General features: G+C 42.4%; 1 protein-coding gene across 3 annotated transcripts in view; it reads right to left on the bottom strand.

Moving 5' to 3' along the window:
• pard3ba (par-3 family cell polarity regulator beta a) overlaps window positions 1-21,933 on the bottom strand; it is a 274,053-nt gene that overhangs the window by 149,857 nt on the left and 102,263 nt on the right. For all 3 annotated transcript variants that reach the window (XM_017714021.2, XM_037543525.1, XM_037543526.1), the window contains exons 5-6: window positions 20,055-20,146; window positions 2,974-3,060 (exon numbers count right to left, since the gene is read on the bottom strand). In XM_017714021.2, the coding sequence (XP_017569510.1) occupies window positions 2,974-3,060; window positions 20,055-20,146 (179 nt within the window). The remainder of the gene's footprint in view (window positions 1-2,973; window positions 3,061-20,054; window positions 20,147-21,933) is intronic.

The following is a 21,933-nucleotide window of genomic DNA, read 5'->3' as shown; positions in this document are numbered from 1 at the left end:
TGGTGTTTTCCAATTACATCAACAGATGAAAAGTGGCAATAATGGAAGGTAAATGGTTGTTTTGACAGTGAGATGCTACACATGCACATACAATTGTATGAAAAAGTTTAAACGCCTTTAGTCCAATGACGAGTTTTGTTGAGGTTCAAAGTTCCGCTCGCCACTACCACTTAGCCCTTAGCCCTCTGCTTTCACGTCTAGGGGTAAGGTGTCCTGATTGTTGTTGAGATGGAGGGGTAGGGCGAAGTGCTAGAGCTACATGACCCTCCAAACTGAGGGTTTAGTTTTTGTAGTTTTTTTACATTTAGATCCCTTCAGCGAGGAGCTGAACTTTACCCTCCTCTGCGGTCACTGCAGACATGCAGGGTCGCCCACAGAGCAGCGCTGGTAGCTGTTAATGAAGTGATGCTCTTTTTATTTGAGGGTCCCAATTCAGAGGGCAAGATCTCAACCACTGCCCCTTGTAACTCAGAAAACAAGAGGTAGGAGTTAAAAAAGAAGAAATGGGATTGGGCCTAAGTTTGCATCCTCTGCAGGGAACTTAAATATGACATTTTTGTGCACAAGTTAAACATATTTTTAAAAATATAGTTAAAAATAAAATGAATATAAAATGTGCCATAACCTTTGCATGGGCAAAACGTGTTAAACTGAGCAAATAAACAGTAAATAAAGTGCAACAATGTGCTCTACAGAACAGGACATGCTCACTTATTTTCCCTTACAAAGTGAACGAGAGGTGCCCGGGGTGCCAAAACTTTTGCACACCCATGTACTTATGTACGTACGTAAATGAAAATTGTGTGTTTTGATGCAGTGGTCTGCTTTTCAGAGTTCAGCAGGTCACTGAACACATTTGCACCCCCCAATGAGAGAGAGACACACGCAGACACAGACGACGAACAAGACAAAGACAGGACAAAGGACAGCCATCTTTCTTAAAAGAACCTTAAGGAAGCGGGGGGTCATTTCTCGTCACACAGAGTGACCACATGTCCTAGTGGACTCAGGATACCGGCCCTCATCACCTCCACACTTCCTTTCTGGGTGTGGGTGTGTGTGTGTATGTGTTAGGGCTATGTGTTATTGGGGTATCAGATTCATCTATATGCAAGATTGATGTATAAGGGTCAATGTGTTTATGATAGTTTTAAGATATTGTGAGGCAAAATAGTACTTTATTCAAAATTTCTCTATTTTTAACATTATATATAAACATCTCTTACTTCACTGGTGGCTATAACTGTGTTGTAGACACAGCAACCCTTGGTTCCTATTATCTACAATGAACCAAGACTGAACCATTTCACATCAAACCACTCTAAATAACCTTATTTACCTCTCAAAAAGTTGGAAATAAATCCCTTTTGATGTAATAACTGATTCATTAGCCAAGTTAAAGTATATCACTAGCCATATTACAATCCATATAAGTAAAAAAAACAATTCCAACTCATATTTTGCCCTTAGTCTGTGATCAAATTACCCAGTAATTATCTAATATTGCAATCAATACAGAGGAATTTATATATAATAAGAATAAATGTGGGATATTTTGCACCCAAGATTTTAATACTTGATAAACATCTGCTCTTTTGTGTACTAGACATTATAGTGATGCTTAGAATTTTGTGAACCCTTTAGAACTTCCTACGTTTCTGCATCAGATTTTCCCACAAGTAAACCAGATTAATCAAATGTGGCAAAAATATGAGATTTGGTCATTTATTAATTGAGGAAAGTGACCCAGTACTACATATCTGTGAGCTCTGTGAACCCATAATAAGTCTTTTTGGTTGAAATGAGAAGCGTTAGGTATGGAGAAAGGAAAACACTGCATTCCAGCATAAAAACCTCATCCTATCTGAGGAACATGGTGGTGGTAGTATCATGGTTTGGGCCTGTTTTGCTGCATCCTGGCCAGGATGGCTTGCCATCATTAATGGAATAATGAATTCTGAATTATACCAGCAAATTATAAAGGAAGTGTCTTAATAGTAGATCAAGAGAACCAAATTAAACAAATTAGACAAAAATATTATGAAGAAAATGATCCAATATTACAGATCTGTGAGCGGCAAAAGTATGTGAACCTTTGCTTTCAGGATCTTTTGTGACCCCTTTCTGCAGCAATAACTGCAAGGTTTCTGGTAACTGCTGATTAGGCCTGTACACAAGTTTGGCGGAGTTTTGGCCCATTCCTCCGTACAAACCAGCTTCAACTCTGGGATGTTGGTGGGTTTCCACCCATGAGTTGCTGCTTCAGGTTCTTCCACAACATTTCTATATAATTAAGGTCCGGACTTTGACTTGGCCATTCCAAAACATTAACCTTACTCTTTTTTAACCATTCTTTGGTAGAACGACTTGTGCGCTCAGTGTTGTCGTCTTACTGCATGACCCACGTTCTCTTGAGTTTCAGCTCATGGACAGATTTCCTGATGTTTTCCTTTAGAATCTGCTGGTATAATTCAGAGTCCAATGTTTCATAAATGATGGCAAGCCATCCTGGCACAGATGCAGCAAAACAAGCCCAAACCATGATACTACCACCACCATGTTTCACAGATGGTTTCACAGATGAGGTTTTTACGCTGGAATGTTGGGTTTTCCTTTCTCCATACGTAATGCTTCCCGTTTCAACCAAAAATACTTATTATGGTCTCACAGATATGTGGCCTTGGGTCATTATCCTCAATATATAAATGAACAAGTGTGTATTTTTGTCTCATTTGATTAATTTGGTTCTCTTTATCTACTTCTAGGAAAAAAAATCAGATTCAAAAGTATAAACATAGAAAATTTCACTTATAGTGAAAAACCTATAATGGGAAAATGGTGTATACCAGATTGGTGTATACCAGGTTAGGGCTGGGTGACGTGCAGCAACATTTACTGAGAGTCAAACACACAAACATGGAAATATCCCATAAAAACAGGACCACGGATACATGTGTGTCTATGCTTTCTTACCTTCCACTCAGTGAGGAGCAATATGGAATAACTTTAATCCCCAAAGGGCCCAGTTCTCCAGAGATCTCCACCGTCCTGGTGAGAGTGCTAGAAAAACACAAATATACACCAGTCAGATTTACATTTTCCCTGTTATGACTATATAAATACATTGTACAACGTTACATGTACACTTATATATTTGGCAGACACTTTTATTCAAAGCTACTAACAAGTGAGGCAAAGTAAAATTCAAGCATACAGCTGTGGTGAATCAATTTAAATGCTTTAAAATGCAAAAACAGAGCTTGGACAATCTCTCTAAACCTGAACTGACCAGTTATTTATGTTAGATCTGGACATCAGTTCTTTAATATCTCTGATGCTTGTGTTTTACGCGCAGATCTCACATTCTGGTTCGAGATTTTGGCCTTCATTTAATCCACTTCACACACTGTTTATTACCTCAACCGCTTTAATTTCGTATTACATTAACATTTTTAATCCAGCAGGCTGCTTTGCCTTTATTCTAGTCAGGGAGGTACACCAGGGTTCCAGAGACCAGAATGACATCAATGAGCTCAATGTTATTTCATCCACACTAAAAATGACTAGAATGTTCTCAAAAGGCATTTAGTGAGAAATCCATTCATTAAAGTGGAACTGAAGCATTTCTCAGGCTACAGTCGGGTTCAGACTGAATTTTGTGGAGCTACATTTGGGTTTAGATAGAATTTTGTCAGGCTACCGTCAGGTTCAGAAAGAATTTTATTGAGCTACAGTTGGTTCGGACAATTTTGTAGGGCTACAGATCATTTCAGACAGAATATTTCTGTCCTACAATCAGTTTAAGACAGAATTTTATTGGACTGGAGTTAGAGTTAGAATTTTGTTGGGCTACAGTAGAGTTCCCACAGAATTTTCTTGGATTACAGATACGTTCAGACACAATTCTGATGTGCTTTTGGACCATAGTTGAGTTCTGACAGATTTTGCCTACAGTCAGACTTGAATCGAAACTGCAATTGCAACTTCAACCAAAATTAGTTGGTTCTGCAGATTGGGTCGAACTCAGGCAGAGCGTTCAAGGATGATATTCAGGTTCAAGGTTCAGCGCTGATTAAAATCCTAGTGCAAAACACCTCAGAAAGGTAAAAGAACGGCCTCCCGTGCAAGACAAAGCCACAAGGTGCAGCAGTTGCAGAAAAACAGAGCGCAGTTCAACAATATAAAACAAGAATGAAAGGATCTCAATATTTTGTTCTACTACTCAAAAGCACCAAAAAACATAAATACGAAAGCGATCAGAGATTCTCTGGTTCAGTATCAGTATCAATTGCTCACTTCTGCCCCCGATTTTTCATGGGTCAGGAGCGCAGCAGCAGCAGTCAAGCGAGAGAGAATGGAGCCCAGAGGGCAAGTAGCTGCTGTTTCGGTCCGTTACCTCCCTTCTGGGCTCACTCTGGGATCATTTAATGTGCCTGATCAGCCTCACTGACCAAAGGGCTGTTTCCATGCTGTTCTCCCTCAAAACCAGACATATACACAGGAATATCTGCACCATCCACTTTATCTACAGTGGGGCAAAAAAGTATTTAGTCAGCCACTGATTGTGCAAGTTCTCCTACTTAGAAAGATGAGAGACGTCTGTAATTTTCATCATAGGTTCACTTCAACTATGAGAGAAAGGAAATCACATTGTAGGATTTTTAAAGAATTTATTTGTAAATTATGGTGGAAAATAAATATTTGGTCAATAACAAAAGTTCAACTCAATACTCTGTAACATAACCTTTGTTGGCAATGACAGAGGTCAAACGTTTCCTGTAAGTCTTCACCAGGTTTGCACACTGTAGCTGGTATTTTGGCCCATTCCTCCTGCAGATCTCCTCTAGAGCAGTGATGTTTTGGGGCTGTCGCTGGGCAACACGGACTTTCAACTCCCTCCACAAATTTTCTATGGGGTTGAGGTCTGGAGACCAGCTAGGCCACTCCAGGACCTTGAAATGCTTTTACAGAGCCACTCCTTTGTTGCCAGAGCGGTGTTTGGGATCGTTGTCATGCTGGAAGACCCAGCCACATTCCATGTTCAATGCTCTCACTGATGGAAGGAGGTTTTGGCTTAAAATCTCACGATACACGGCGCCGTTCATTCTTCCCTAACATGGATCAGTCGTCCTGTCCCCTTTGCAGAAAAACAGCCCCAAATCATGATGTTTCCACCTCCATGCTTCACAGTAGGTATGGTGTTCTTGGGAGGCAACTCAGCATTCTTCTTCCTCCAAACACGAAGAGTTTTTACCAAAGAGTTCTATTTTGATTTCATCTGACCACATGACATTCTCCCAGTCCTCTTCTGGATCATCCATATGCTCTCTGGCAAACTTCAGACGGGCCTGGACGTGTACGGTCTTAAGCAGGGGGACACGCCTGGCACTGCAGGATCTGAGTCCCTCTCGGCGTCGTGTGTTACTGATGGTAGCCTTTGTTACTTTGGTCCCAGCTCTCTGCAGGTCATTCATCAGGTCCCTCCATGTAGTTCTGGGATTTCTGCTCACTGTTCTCATGATCATTTTGACCCCACGGGATTGGATCTTGCGTGGAGCCCCAGATCAAGGGAGATTATCAATGGTCTTGTATGACTTCCATTTTCTTACAATTGCTCCCACAGTTGATTTATTCACACCAACCTGCTTGCCTATTGTAGATTCACTCTTCCCAGCCTGGTGCAGGTCTACAATTTTCTTCCTGGTGTCCTTCGACAGCTCTTTGGTCTTGACCATGGTTGAGTTTGGAGTCTGACTGTTTCAGGCTGTGGACAGGTGTCTTTTATACAGATAACGAGGTCAAACAGGTGCCATTAATACAGGTAACGAGTGGAGGACAGAAGAGCTTCTTAAAGAAGAAGTAACAGGTCTGTGAGAGCCAGAAATCTTGCTTGTTTGTGGGTGACCAAATAATTGTTTTCCACCATAATTTACAAATAAATTCTTTAAAAATCCTACAATGTGATTTCCTGTATTTTTTTCTCATTTTGTCTCTCATAGTTGAAGTGAAACTATGATGAAAATTACAGACGTCTCTCATCTTTCTAAGTAGGAGAACTTGCACAATCAGTGGCTGACTAAATACTTTTTTGCCCCACTGTATATATATATATATATATATATATATATACATACATATACATACACCAAAGAAGCTGGGACAGAGGCAACAAAAGACTGGGAAAGTTGAGGAATGTTCAAAAAACACCTGTTTGGAACATTCCACAGGTGAACAGGTTAATTGGAAACAGGTGAGTGTCATGATTGGGTATAAAGGGAGCATCCCTGAAAGACTCATTGTCATGTCGTTCACAACCAAGGGTGGTTAAAATGCTCTAAATTAATGCTGAAAGGTACATACAGTATTGGAGCAACATATGCTGCCATCCAAGCAGCGTCTTTTTCAGGGACGTCCTGCTTATTTTAGCAAGACAATGCCAAGCCACTTTCTGCACGTGTTACAACAGCGTGGCTTCGTAGTAAATATATATATATATATATATATATATATATATATATATATATATATATATACACATAGTATATATATATAGTATATACATATATATATATATATATATATATACACACACACACTCACCGGCCACTTTATTACGTACACCTATTCAGTTGCTCTTAACACAAATAGCTAATCAGCCAATCACATGGCTGGAACTCAATGCATTTAGGCATGTAGAGGTGGTCAAGACAACTTGTTGAAGTGCAGACCAAGCATCAGAATGGGGAAGAAAGGGGATTTAAGTGACTTTGAATGTGGCGTGGTTGTCTCCTCCATTCTGGAGAAGAAAGGCTACAGGAACTCAAATCACCAACCAAAATCTCTGAGGAACGTTTCCAACACCTTGGTGAAAGTCTGCCACAAAGAATTAAGGCAGTTCTGAGGGCAAAAGGGGGTCCAACCTTTTACTAGCAAGGTGTACCTAATAAAGTGGCTGGTGAGTGTATATACACACACACACACACACACACACACACACACACACATATATATATATATCGTTACATATTTACATTGTGTTTAAATATCATGATGAATGGACTAAAAGAAATTACCACCTCAAAAAAAAAAAAAAAAAAAAAAAAAAAAACTAAGAAATTCTGGTTCCATTGACTTGCATTAAAAGTATGTTTTTTCATTCTGCTTTAAAGTTTCCATTTTGGAGATACGAGGTTTTCTTCTGACAACTACACACACACACACGTATATACACTACATTGCCACTATATAACTGTCCTTGCTGTCTCACTGGTTTGTGATACTGTGAGTGAATGGACAGACTTCTTACTGCTTGTCCGGCGAGTAAATGCCGCATGCTGACAGGTACTATACCAAAATAGTAACTCATCCCAACTAAATCTGAAACGTGCAATATCAATACTTAAAAATATGTTGATGTGTCATAACTGTTACTATCGTTTCATCACCCAGGCCTTACAAAGACACTCAATCACAGCCCGAGACTCAGACCACACACATGCACATGGGCTGTGGGTTGGAGATTGAGGTATTAGCACGGGGCTTCGGGAGTTAATGAGTTTATCCGGCTGACTGGAGGCCCCCCTCGTTCGCCTGTCTCAACCGCCACCAAGCACTTTGACAGAGAAATGAAGATGAATAGGATACAGAGATAAGGACATTGCTGATAATGGAATGATGGAGGAATGGTATGCAAAGTAGTGAGAAAAGAGAATTGAGCATAAAAGAAGGTAAAAGGGACCAACCTGGTTCTGGAAGCACTAATATTGATCTACGGCACTGAAAGACCCATTATTAGTGCTATTACTGCTGGCTGAATGAGGAGCGTGGGACAGAATATGAGTTAAACTGACTTTATGCCATTTTTTGCATAATGTAATGGCTAAAATGTAAACAAAGTCATTCAGAGTGGTCTGATGTGAAGCGTGGCACTCTAGAGGATCGCACCTCACAGTGGTGGTGGTGGAACCTGAAGAGTCTACTAGAGACTCCTGGTTTCTAGCAACCACTGTAAAGAAATCTGAGTCTGGACAACGCACCACATCAAACAACTCTAAGGCCCAATCCCATTTCAAGGGGTAGTGGTTGAAATCTTGTCCCTACGTCATGGGACAAACCTTCAAATTAAAAGAGCGCTGCTCTGTAGGAGACCCAGCAAGTCTTCAGTGATAGCAGAGAAGAGATCACCTCCTCACTTCTAGGCTTTAGTTACATTTAGATGTTGGTATCTGTGCATTTTTATGAGGTCAAGTATTAATAAACGAGCATGGTGTTGGGCCAATACCTGATACCAATATCAGCATCAATGCATCCTGAGTTTAGTCTGTTCACAAATGCTACACTTTAGTGTTTGCAACAGCAAGAGATGCAAGATGTAAGACTTTTTCGGTGGTTGGACAGCGTAGTGGGCTTCTGCGCTTTAGACTGGGGTTCAACCCCCCACCAAGGCAAGCACCATACATTATACTAATAAGAGTCCTTGGGCAAGACTCCCAACACCAACTTGGCCTACCTGTGTAAAATGATCAAGTCGGAAGTTGCTCTGGATAAGAGCGTCTGCCAAAATGCTATAAATGAGCGAATATTGAACTTACGGTGGATGAAGCTGTTTAAATCTGCTCACTAATCTGACCCCAGCCTATAGTGGGGTTAGCACCAGTGTATTGTTAGCAACAGCAAGTGTAGCGTAACAGTTTTCATAGCAGATTTGGGTCTTCCTCCTCAAAACCTCTGGACGGTGTTGTGGTATATGAAGCTGGTTTAATCGGTCTAACTTTATTTGTTAAAATTGAAAGAAGTGGCATTAGCATTTGCAGCATGAGGCCCAAGGAGAATGTCCAGCTTAATGTTTTGACAGAGTTCTCATTGATTTCTCTTTTAATCGTCAGATTCATTCTCTCGGGAGCGGGTCCCAAACACAACCCACTTCTTCCGCACGTTGCATGCAAGTCCCCAAAACGTACACAGTGTAGCTTTAACTTCAGCAAATTAATAGAAATAGTGCACTAAAATCTGCAGATAGATAGCAAATTTAAGTTAGATGACGCATTGACTTATTTTTACTTAGAAAATCAACAAAACGTGTCGGCCTATAGACGTACTATCTAAACACAAAATAAAAAACGGTGGTCATGCTCAAAAACCACATATACACACAGAAAACAGAGCAAACTTCAAGTCTTCTACTTTGTACTCCTGTCCGCACACACTCCAGATCCATTTTGCTGCTTTGTGTCCTGAGGGGCAGCATTAATGGCCAAACAAATAAGCGGAGAGGTACTGCAACCACTCTCATTTACTGGGTGTGTGTGTTTAACACAGAGCGCCTGAGGCACAGGTGCCTACCTGCATCTCTTAGTTCAATAGAGACAGGAACAGACACAAGAAAAACAGGGGAAAACAGGGTCGGCACTGAATGGAGGAGGAGGAGGAGGAGGGGGGTTTACTTGAAAATCTTCTATCTCTGTCAAAGAAAGCCTTTGAGGAGTTTTCAAACAAGCAACACAATTACAAAGTCCCACTTCGTTAGACAAAGGCTTTGGCCACTGCTTTTCCAGTGCGAACAAAGAGGTTTTGGGATAAAAGCGGGGATTCAAATGCTAAGAATGCTAATAAGGACACGTTCGACCATCAACACTGACGCTTAGTGAAACTTGCTGCACCTTGAAGCCCACACGATCCCAAATGATGGGTGAAAACTGGTTAAATAAGTGTTGTTAAAATTTTAAACTGCAGGAATGCATCGGTACGTTTCATTTGCCTGCTGATTCCGAGAAGTAACTGGTGTAAAGCTCAGGCGGCCAAGCTGAAGCATAATAAAGAGTATAATAAAGAGTAAGAAAGACCTACGTAAGGCCTTCTTAACACATGTGAAAGCAATGAACAATGGATTTATAAAGCGATACTTCAGTACTCCAGTAATCAGAAGATAAGAATGTGGTTTATGATATAAATTAATAGGCCTGGCATTTAAGGTGTAAACATAAACTAAAGGGCTAAATGTACTGCAGTAAAGCATCTTTCCAAAGCAATGGAGCTTAAGGTAGAGGCCTCGTACAGAACATCATAATCTTAAGATACACTATATTTCCAAAAGTATTCACTCACCCGTCTAAATCATTGAATTCAGGTATTCCAGTCACTTCCATGGCCACAGGTGTATAAAGCCGAGCCCCTAGGCCTGCAGACTGCTTCTACAGACATTAGTGAAAGAACGGGTCGCTCTCAGGAGCTCAGTGAACTCCAGCGTGGTGCCGTGATCGGACGCCACCTGTGCAGCAAGTCCAGTCGTGAAATTTCCTCACTACTAAATATTCCACAGTCCACTGTCAGTGGGATTATAACAAAGTGGATGTGATTGGGAACGACAGCAACTCAGCCACGAAGTGGTCGGCCACGTAAAAAATGACAGAGGCGGATGCTGAGGGGCATAGAGCGCAGAGGTCACCGACTTTCTGCAGAGTCGATCACTACAGACCTCCAAACTTCAAGTGGCCTTCAGATCAGCTCAAGAACAGTGTAGAGAGCTTCATGGAATGGGTTTCCATGGCCGAGCAGCTGCATCCAAGCTTTACATCACCAAGCGCAATGCAAAGCATGGAATGCAGAGGAGTAAAGCGCCGTCACTGGACTCTAGAGCAGTGGAGACGTGTTCTCTGGAGTGATGAATCACGCGTCTCCATCTGGCAATCCAATGGACGAGTCTGGGTTTGGCGGTCGCCAGGAGACGGCACTTGTCTGACTGCTGGTGTGGAGTTATTTTTTTTTAGGAGTTCCAGTGAAAGGAATTCTTACTGCTTCAGCACCAAGAGATTTTGGACAATTTCATGCTCCTGACTTTGTGGGAACAGTTTGGGGACGGCCCCTTCCTGTTCCAACGTGACTGCGCACCAGTGCACAAAGCAGGTCCATCATAAAGACACGGATGAGCATGTTTGGTGTGGAAGAACTTGACTGACCTCAACTCGATAGAACACCTTTGGGATGAATTAGAGCGGAGACTGCGAGCCAGGCTTTCTTGTCCAACGTCAACGTCTGACCTCACAAAAGTGTTTCTGGAAGAACGGTCAAAGATTCCCATAAACACTCTCCTAACCCTTGTGGAAAGCCTTCCCAGAAGAGTTGAAGCTGTTACAGCTGCAAAGGGTGGGCCGACATCATATTAAACCCTATGGATTAAAAATTGGATCTTACTCAAGTTCATATGAGTGTGAAGGCAGATGAGCGAATACTTTTCTAAATATAGTGTATAAAACCAACATAATTGTTAAACAACTAGATCAAATGTGTTGAGCCAACCTATGCTTACCTTTTGGGGGACTTTTTCCCACAATTTAACTGTTTCTTATTCCCACCTACTAGCTCAGTCTACCAGTCTGGGAGGGTGAAGGCTAGGATGTGCTTCCTCCAAGACTTCGGAGCACTGCCATATCTTTCAAACAGCTGCTGCTAACTTCTTTGGACAATGCAACAATCTTTGAGGAGATTATGCTGGCTAGCATCATGCTGAGTGAAGCTGGGAGAGGGAGGGGCACTGTACTGGACTCCTAGGCACCAAACACGGAGTCTCCCAATGATAGGGCCAGTGCTTGGATTTATGCACCACTCAGGAGCCTGAATCCTATATATTTTTATAAAGTTCCAACATTCAAGAGCAGAAATGGCCACCTTTTTTAGTCGGTCTTTGGGTTTAAGTCCATTTGGGCTTTGAAAAGCTCTGATTTCTCAAATAATCTTCAACATAAGTGGTTGATTACTCAATTACTAGCATCATCCAAATTAACATCCCAACTCGATTGTCATCCTTGCCTGCCGGACAAGGGCAAGGTTAGGGCTGTAAAAACACTGGGCAGACCACTGGTGTGGGCAATTGTGGAGTGCAAGTATGTTTGGCTGGAGATGCTCATTTGTGGTGACCTTCCCTGCATCGTTAGGGAGAGACCTCCCTCCGAGCTGGACGGACTTACTTAAATGACCATTCTACAGTGAGCTGGGACAACAGGCCTGCCTGCAAACACAGACACACACATACATGTACATGCAAACGCACACACATCCGCACATTTGCCTTCTTCCAATTTACATTCGCACCAAAATAACATCCTCCCTCAGCGCAGCGGCAGCGTCAGTGGATTCACACTGACAAACACAAACAAAGCCACAAACTGGCTCATCGCACATCAGAGCGAGAGAGAGAGAGCAAGAGAGAGAGAGAGAGAGAGAGAGAGAGAGAGAGAGAGCGAGAGAGAGCGCAAGAGCGAGCTTGTTACTGTTCTGCCGGTGCACTTCTTATGCTTCTTATTATAGCATTTCCCAATACACAATCGCGTGCATAAACACCAACACCAAAGCAGACTCTACTTCTTTCCAATAGGGGATGAAATGAGACGCTGGAAACAGAGGAGATTAGATTTCCTTAGAATGCCTCTGTATGCTCTGAACCAGTAATCAGCGGTTGTGTTCTGATTTTCAACCAAGCATAACAACGTACCAACAGGCCACGACCAGTCCTTACATTTATAAATCAGCTTCACTGACGTAAATGATGTGTAGGGCCTCGTAAATTTGACGGCTGATAAAACCAGACAATACTAAGGTTCCAAAGATGTATTAGTTCTTCAAATATTGCCTTTTCATTACTTATTTTGCTGCTACCATCATGAGTTACATCACCAATTACGATCAGTAAACCTGTTCCAGAATCAGCCATGCAGGCCCAAGCCATGACACTACCTCCACCATGCTTGACCGCTTGTACATCGTGGATCATGAGCTGATTCTTTCTTTCTCCACACTTTGGCCTTTCCATCACTTTGGCAGAAGTGAATCCTGGTCTCATCAGTACATAAAATTTATCTTTGTATTTCTTTGCAAATTCCAATCTAGCTTTAGAATCGGTATGGTGGCTGTATTTCTGCTTTACAAGACTTCTTCAAACAGTAGATCGTGATAGATTCCACTGATTTATTGGCGTCTTCCATTATTGCTGATAACCCAAAAATTAAGCTTTTTAGGGCTCTCATCTGACCCCCTCCCAATTGCAGGAATTCAAAAATTGAGAGTCGACTCCAAAGTTCTAGAGTCCTTCATAGTGACGGAGTGCGAGATATTCTGATGCCACGGTCTAGACTGCACCAATAGCTTGGCTGTATTTAACTTTGGACAAAGCAGAAACCAAGTGTAAAACTGGGAGGAAAAAGGTAAGATATACCGTGTCCTCTGAAAGTATTGGAACGGCCAGGAAAATGATTATGTTTGGAATATTTGCTTTTATTTCTTGATATTTATATCTTGAAGTGTTAAAAAACTCAGAACCAGACCATCCGAAAGTATAGGAACAGATAGTCTTAAAGTAAAAAATACTAATATTTGGTTGCTTCCAAAAACGACATCAAGCTGGCGACCAACTTACATCACCAAACTGTAGTATTCTTCTTTAGTGATGCTTTTCTAGACTTTTACAACTGCCTTCAACTGGGGGGAATCTCCATTCAGGCACCTCATAGGGAGGTGAAATGCATGCTCACTTGGGTGATTGACTTATTTTGCCCTGTTGAAGCCCTTTTTTGTGTTGACAGTATGTCTTGCTGCGTGATCAAGTTCCTCACGATTAGATAGTATACATTTCTCTGTAAACTGGTGGACAGAATGTTTTTGTAGACATCCAACTTCATTTTGCTGCTACCATCATGCGTTGCACAATCAATAAATATCAGTGAGTCTGTTCCAGAAGCAGCCTTGCATGCTCAAGCTATGGCACTACCTCCACCATGCTTGACCACTTGTTGTGGATCATGAGATGATACTTTCTTTCTCCAACTTTCCATCACTTTGGTACAAGTTAATCTTGGTTTCATCAGTACACAAAACACATCTCTGTATTTGTTTGCAAATTCCAATGTAGCCTCCCGATTCATACTGCTGATGAGTCGTTTGCATCTTGTAGTATGGCCTCTAAATTTCCACCCTCAAAGTCTTCCTCAAACAGTAGGTTGTAATACTTCCCACAGATTTATTGGTATCTTCCATTATTTTACATCATAGATTACATCATATGTAACAGTTAGTGAGTCTGTTCCAGAAGCAGCCATGCAGTCCCAAGCCATGGCACTACCTCCACCATGCTTGACCACTTGTACGCTGTGGATCATGAGCTGATTCTTTCTTTCTTTCTTTCTCCATCTTTGCCTTCCCATCACGTTGGTAAAAGTCCTGGTCTCATCATAAAATACATAAAGTACATAAAACTTTTCTCTGTATTTCTTTGCAAATTCCAACGTAGCCTTCCGATTCTTGCTGCTGATGTGTGGTTTGCATCTTATAGTCTGGCCTCTATATTTCCACCCTCAAAGTCTTCTTCAAACTGTAGACTGTGATGCCTTCTCCCCTGCCCTGTGGCAGTTGTTGGTGATATCACTGACTGCTGTTTCTGGGTTCTTCTTCACAGCTCTCACAATGTTACTACGGTTGTTTCCCTTGGCTGACCTGTACAATGTCTGGTTGTTGGTACACCAGTGGTTTCCTTCTTCTTATAGGTCATTCCAAAAGGTTGTAATGCTGTGCCTAATGCTTGTTCCATAGCTCTAAATCGACTGATCCTCTTTAATCAGCCTAACAGCTCATTTAACGGCTCACTGGTTTTCATGTTGGTTTATCCTTTTTAACAACAAATGCTGCCTTAATGTTCAAACTATCAATCTAACAGGGCACACTTGGGCAACAAGGCATGCGTTCCAATGGTTTTCTGACTTGTAAAAGGGCTAGGTTTAAACGAAAGGTGCCATGTTTGAACTTTTTGAAACATGTAGATGTAAATATCAGGAAATAAAGGCTGAAACTCTGATGTTTTGTCTCATATTCATATTTAATCTCAAAGCGAAATGTTTTCAGTGCACAGCGAAAACAAAAGGCCTGGCCTTGCCGTTCCAATACATTTGAAGAAGGCTTTCTTTGCTCTTTCAATTTGGTATCAGTTATAAAATATTTACCATAGACCATCAGACTATTTTGATTCTCAAGAGGAAACCTACCAAACAGTGTTGTGATGAGAGTAAGGTGAAAAAAAGTGAGCAACACCTTCTTAAATGGCTTCAGATAAAGTAATGTAGAATGCTGTAGTGTAGTGCAACCAGCTGAGCCGTTAAATGAGGTAGGCATGTTTGTGTGTGTGTGTGTGTGTGTGTGTGTGTGTGTGTGTGTGTGTGTGTGTGTGTGTGTGTGTGTGTGTGTGTGTGTGTGTGGCTAATGCTGATTGACGGAGCCACTGAAGAGAGGAGAAAGAGATAACTGCATCCATCTCTCAGGGAGAAGAGGAGGTCATATGACCCGCGATAAGAACGACAGCGCCTCCGGAGGGATTGCGGCGCACCCACACACCCACACAGAGTTCTGTGGCCATGGCAACAACCACAGATCTCACGACACCTGCCAGGATGATAAAGTGTGTAATACACACAGTATTTGCATCGCATATGGGGCAATATCGACATTAAAGCCATCGATTCTGGATTTTGCCATTTTTGTGGTATGTGGGTCAAAAGATTTAACTGGGTTGAGTTTACAGCTTCTCAGTTTCACAGTTTTCGCTCTTATTTATTTGCTTCTTTGGTTTTGCACTGGAGCAACACGGCTAACGTAGCTTAAAGGTTACTGAATTGTGCTAATTGCTTGCCTCAACCACACGCACATACCTAAAACTGTGAAGTTGTCAAGAAATGTCAAAAAGGCTCAGTCGTTATTATTACCTTCACCCGTGTCTTGTCGATACCCAAGTATCTATAACTCCTTGTATAACTTTTCACATTGTTTTGATGTTGCATAAAGTTAGTTAATAAAGTGAAGGTTTTTGTGTTTAAAGTCAGTCAGTCTTCAGTCTCGGTCTTCATTGTGTTTTTCCAGCCTAGCCTATTTTTCTACTATTGTTTTTAGCCATAAACCTTACTTCTGGCCATTTTTCATAGATAACTATGTTTCCAAGTGTACAAAAACACATAATCAAGTCTATATGACATTACTTAACAACTCAATGTGGCTAGACACAATGTAATGATTTAGATACTGCATCTAATTGGTGGAGAATAAGCTACCATTGCTTATTAGCTACTTGTTGCTCCAGTGAAAAAAAAAACTTTTTTTTTATTGTTATGAATTTAAGACTTACTTGCTGGCAGAACGAGATAATACACCTACTGAAAATAAGAAAAGAGACGCAAGTCAGTTGATGAGAAGATTCCATTCGGTTAGCACTAACTTGAATACCATCACAATTGTCTAGCTATGCAACTCCTAGGCAGCGTTAGCACTGAAATTAGCTACTGCCACACAGAGTTTGATTTGGTTGCTCCAGTGAATGGCTAGCTCCGTGTTATGTTCAGATCGGTTACCCTAACTGTACTAATGTAGAAAATCAAGTTTTTGTAAGTATGTGAGTGGGGTGGGCTCCAACTTAGTGTCCCCTCACTATTTATGAAACCAGATCTTTTCCTGGGTATTACTCTCAGTGGCTAGAAACTGCAATGGTTGAGTTAGCTTTGCTAAGGGTGCTAAGTGAAGACTTACAAGATTTACGATTACTGAGCTTGACGGTCTTCGACAAAGCAGTCAGCCAATACACGTGGTTTGCTAGCAGAGGACTGACTGAGTTTTCTAGCAGAATGATGGCTAAGTTAATGAATTGATCACCCACAGCCAGGATAAAGGCTTGCTGCTTACCAGCAAGACATCCAGTTGGAGCAACTCCTGATTGGGAAGAGCTGAAATAATGTGAGATTAGAAGAGAATGGAGGAATTCCCTTAATGTAGAGTCGCCATAGTAAACGTGATCAGAAACTTGACAGCGAAGCTGCCAATCCTCAAGGCTGGTGTCGTGTTAATTCAAGAATCTGACGGTATATAATTTACAGTGACAAATCTAGCATTAAAACAGAATGTGGCTGTTACATATCCGGAAAGGAGCTCAACTTTACCACACCCTCAGTAGATATTTCCCTTTGCTGAACAACCGCTCAGCAGGTTCATAACCTAAGAAACCAATGGGCATTTAGAAAGGTTGTGCCAGGCACTGGGTGGCGTGATGATGGTGCCTGAGCCCTGAACGCAGTCAAGAGCTGGAAGAGGCGGCATGAGGATGGTGCTAGAGGCTCGGGCACTGTTGAGAGCTGTAAGAGGTGGAGTGAGGATGGTGCCCTAGCCCGAAGCCCTGAGAGCTACGAGAGGTGCCCAAGCTCCAATGAGAGGCAGTGCTCAAACTTTGAGCAGTGACGAGGGCACGTGAGTGATATGACGGCCCAATCCTTTATTAAGACACCTTATAAGACACTTTTTCCATCGTTTTGTCCTTCAATTTAACCTAAGAAACCAATAGGCATTTAGAAAGGTTGTGCCAGGAACTGGGTGAGAACACTGAACACCGTCAAGAGCTGCAAGAGGCAATGTGAAGATGGTGATAGAGGCTTGAGCACTGTTGAGAGCTGCAAGAGGTGGCGTGAGGATGGCGCCCGAGTCCCAAAAAAAACAATGAAAGGTGATGAGAAGATGGTACCTAAGTCCTGATTAGAGCCTCAAGAAGCGGCATGAGGACGGTGCCCTAGCCACAAGCCCTGACCGCTACAAGAGGTGGCATGTAGACAGTGCCCAAGCCCCGACAAGAGACAGTGTAAAGACAGTGCTCAAGCTCTGAGCACTGACAAGGGAGCGTGAGTGACATGACAGCACAATACTTTACTAAGAAACCTTATGAGACATTTTGCATTGTTTTTTCCTTCAATTTGTCACCCGTCTGTACAATTCTACCATTCATTCCGTGGCCTAGACAAAAAGAAAAACTTTTCACTGCTCATGAATGAATGTGATGAACTGATAAATGTCTTGCTCTCCAAGTGTACTTTACCAAATTTACATATATTGCACTACAGGGAAGATGCATATTAGGAATAAACAATGCATAATGCTTACTTGCTGGTATTTTTAGGATTTCCTAATCTTCCCATAGTGATACAATTACTCCACTTTTCTACAAGTTACTGAGCTGAAATTGATAAAGTTGAAAAAGTGCGCCACTGGGATACCCCGCTTGCATGAAACATGGCCCGTTTCAAAGACACATATCCCAAAACAGTCTTCATCTTACAGCAAAAGCTCCAGGAAGAAAACAAGCATCCAATTTAATCTCACAGCAGGCGAGAAAGTCTTGTTTGCTTGTGTCTGTGTTCCACACAACTCAATTAAAGAAGTGCCAAAGAAAATGAGCCAAACTGAGGTAAGGTTTCCAGATAGCCTGGTCACTAGCTTGCCAACTGCAGCTTTTAGCCTGCTGTGCTCCTCATCTCATGTGTCGTTTCTGTTGTTCAATCATCTTTCAGGCAGCAAAGTTAGATCTCGTTTCCGTCGGCATTTGCCAAAGACCACGCCCCCAAAAATCCACCCCCAAAGCTGTTGTAGTTGTTCAAAAGTTCCAACCTTTGAAACACATTATCAGAAGGGGATTTCCAGCCTTTACGACACCACGGTAAGAGACGAGTTAGCAGGTTAGTAATAGTTAAATCTGTCACTTCAGCCAGAGTCAATTAAAGGTTATTTCTATAATTGACTAATCTATCAAATACTGCTTGATTAATCAAACATAAGGCCTCATGATGTTTGAAGCAATAGCACCATCTGTTAAAAGCTGCATCCCAATTCAGGGGCTACATGCCTTGAAGGTTGCATTTAAAGGCCGATTGCGTCACAGTGGCATGACTAAGCTGTCTCGGGTTCGAAGGCTCCTGCATACGCAGCTGAGAAATGTGCCCTTCTTTTCCATGGAAATATACCCCAAACCCCGAGGCTCATTGCGTGCAGGCAAGGATTCGAGAACATGGCGTAGTCGGCAGAGGAGTGAACGGTGGCTGAAGAGACACTTTTAAATGTATGTTTTGGGTTTAAACTGAGTCGAATAGCTAACAATGCAAAAGTTTAAAAAAATTAAAATAAAAAAAAATCAATGTGTTCTGAAACAAAACTCATGCTTATGTTTCATTTTGCTTTAGGAAGCAAGGAGCAGACAGAGAGAAGCATCTCCATCTCTTATAAGTGAAAAAAATAATAAAAAAATAATAAAATCTAAGTTTTTGGCTGCATCTTTAAAGAACTTTAAAATAACTTGACAAGATCGGCGGTTCGTGATGCAGTGGTAAGGGCGGGAACAGCCGTGACACAAACAGGAAATCTGCTATAAAGCAGATGGTCTCATTTCAGTTCAGCCTTCGCAGGTCTAAGCAGCCTTCGAAGGACACATCTTCAATGGATGCCTGAATTGGGACACAGTCCGTCTATGAAGGCGTGTCCTTCAAAGGCTGCTTAGACCCATGAAGGCTAAAGTAAAACGAGACGATCTGCCCTACGGCAGATTTGCATCACAGCACCGCTGTTCCCGCCCTTACCAAACCAAACACCGCTTTTGTGAAGCTCTTTAAAGATGGAGCCAGAAACTTTTTAGTTGTTTATTTTTCATTTTTTTCATGTATTAGAGCTGGACATACTGGACAACTGGTTGATGAGATTGTTTTTGTATCGTTAGCCATTTGGCTCAGTTTAAACCTAATAGATTTAAAAGTGTCCCTTCAGCCACCGTTCATTTCTCTCCTGATGCCACCAAGTTCTCGACTCCTCAATGGCACATAGTGAACTACGGGGCATGTTTGCTGGCGAAGGACGCACTCGTTGGATCCTTCGTTGCCGTGGAAAAGAAGGACACATTTCTCGGCCGCATGGGACAGCCTGGTCCCACCGCTGTGACGCAATCGGACTTCAAATGCTGCCTCTGAAGGACGCAGCCTGAACTGGCACACTGACCGAAGGTTTTGCTCATGCAACAATATCGTCTTTTATGGTGTGACAATACAAAAGGAGCCATATGGCTCGTTATACTTCCTGTAGTGGATTGAAACCCGTCAGAATGACAGATCATGTGAACGTTACTACGCACTTTTTCTTTCAAACGGCGCATCAGTGTGATAACCTTTCTTGCATAGTTGTCAGCTAATCTATGAGGTCCTACAACACACAATGCACACCCTTACCTGGCGGAGAACTGGCCAGCCCAGGACTTCGGCATGTCGTCCTTCGCTCTGTCCATGGCACCACCTTTCACGGTCAGCACATGGCCGGCATCCTGTCAAAACAAACACGGTCCGGTTCACATCACTGGAGCTTCAGCTGAAGACGCTGATTCAAAAAGGACCCAAGCCAGCCATAGTCGCCATTAAATAGCACTGGATTTCAAACATGGCAAGAATGAACAGCGCAATTCGTGGCTGTAACTGCATACATTTGGTTGACGTCCCAGTCAGTGGCTCCCAAATACGCTGTCATTCGCTCTGGCCATTACCCTCTCTCTTTCTCTCTCTCTCTCTCTCTAATCTCTTGCTCTCTCTTTCTCTAATGGCCTAGGTCACAAAGAAGTGCTGCCCAAGGGTGAACCAGGAAAGAGAAAGTAACAAGTCACAAACTAGCAAACAAATTCAGAAAAAAAGAAACAAGTTGCGGTCACTGTCACTGCCGAGCTTCTACTAAGCATGGCCTGACAGACTACGTATCCCCCACCCACCACAAATGGGACCCCCACTCTCACACAAAAAGTGACCTAGATTAACCACCATGCGATTATCCCCCCGCTAGGCCACATGCTACTGCTGGTGGTGGAGCTATTGTTATTGTGCATCTTTGCTGTTTTTTCATATTTAAGTGCACTCAGCTCAAATGAGAATGGGGAGGGGGGGGTGGTGAGAGGTGGGGAGGGGGGACAAAGAGATATTTGTATGGTTGTATCTCTGGTTAGCAGTACAGAAAACTCTGGGAATTAATCAAAATAAAAAAAATAAAAAAACCCAAGTGCAACTTTGATAAACACAAACATAAATATTGGGAATCATGGATTTAACATATGACACGGAGGAGGTGCCCCACTGGAGGGATAATGTACGCAGACACTATATGGCCAGAAGTATGTAGACACCTCTCTTAGTTTTTGATGTCAAACACACTCATTGTTAACAGGTGTATATACTCAAGAACATAGCCATGCAGTCTCCATAGGCAAACACTGGAGACACAATAGAGCGTCCCGACTTTGTCACAGGATGCTGCCTTTGCCACAAGCCAGTACATGAGATTTCTGCCCGGTTAGATCTGGTCATCTGTAGATGCCTATAGCATCTAGAAGCATCTAGGACCAACATCAGGAGAAGAACTGTGTGTCAGAGGCTTCATGAAATGAGTTGATCACTATGTGCAATGCCAAGCGTTGGCTGGAGTGGTGCAAAGCACAGCACAAATATCCAGCCAACAGCGTCCTGTGGGCAGTGTCCTGTGGGCAGCCTCCTGTGGGCGGCGTCCTGTGGGCAGTGTCCTGTGATCACTGATGAAGGACTAGAGGACGACCAACACAAACCATGCAGCAGCAGATGAGCTGTCGTCTCTGACTTTACATCTACAAGGTGGACCGACGAGGTAGGAGTGTCTAATAGAGTGGACAGTGAGTGGAGCACTGCTGTCTGATCCACTTGTACCAGCACAACACACACTAACACACCACTACCATGTCAGTGTTACTGCAGTGCTGAGAATGATCCACCACCCAAATAGTACCTGCTCTGTGAGGGTCCATGGGGGTCCTGACCACTGAAGAACAGGGTAACAGAGTATCAGAGAAACAGATGGACTACAGTCTGTAACTGTAGAACTACAGAGTGCAGCTATACAGTAAGTGGAGCTGATAAGGTGGACAATGAGCGTAGATCAAGGAGGTGGTCATAATGTTATTCCTGACCGGTGCATACGCTGATCTTTAGAGTTTCAGGCAAAATGGTTTTGGATTAGCTAGAAAACAGTCATTAAGACTAAAACTATCCCCTATTATTTGACAGAATAGAGGATGTGATTGAGGTCACGCCTGTAATA

Source organism: Pygocentrus nattereri, chromosome 12, assembly GCF_015220715.1.
Source record: "Pygocentrus nattereri isolate fPygNat1 chromosome 12, fPygNat1.pri, whole genome shotgun sequence".
Lineage (NCBI taxonomy): Eukaryota > Metazoa > Chordata > Actinopteri > Characiformes > Serrasalmidae > Pygocentrus > Pygocentrus nattereri.
Note: the sequence above shows the minus strand (reverse complement) of the source record. Positions and strands in the feature narration are given on the sequence as shown.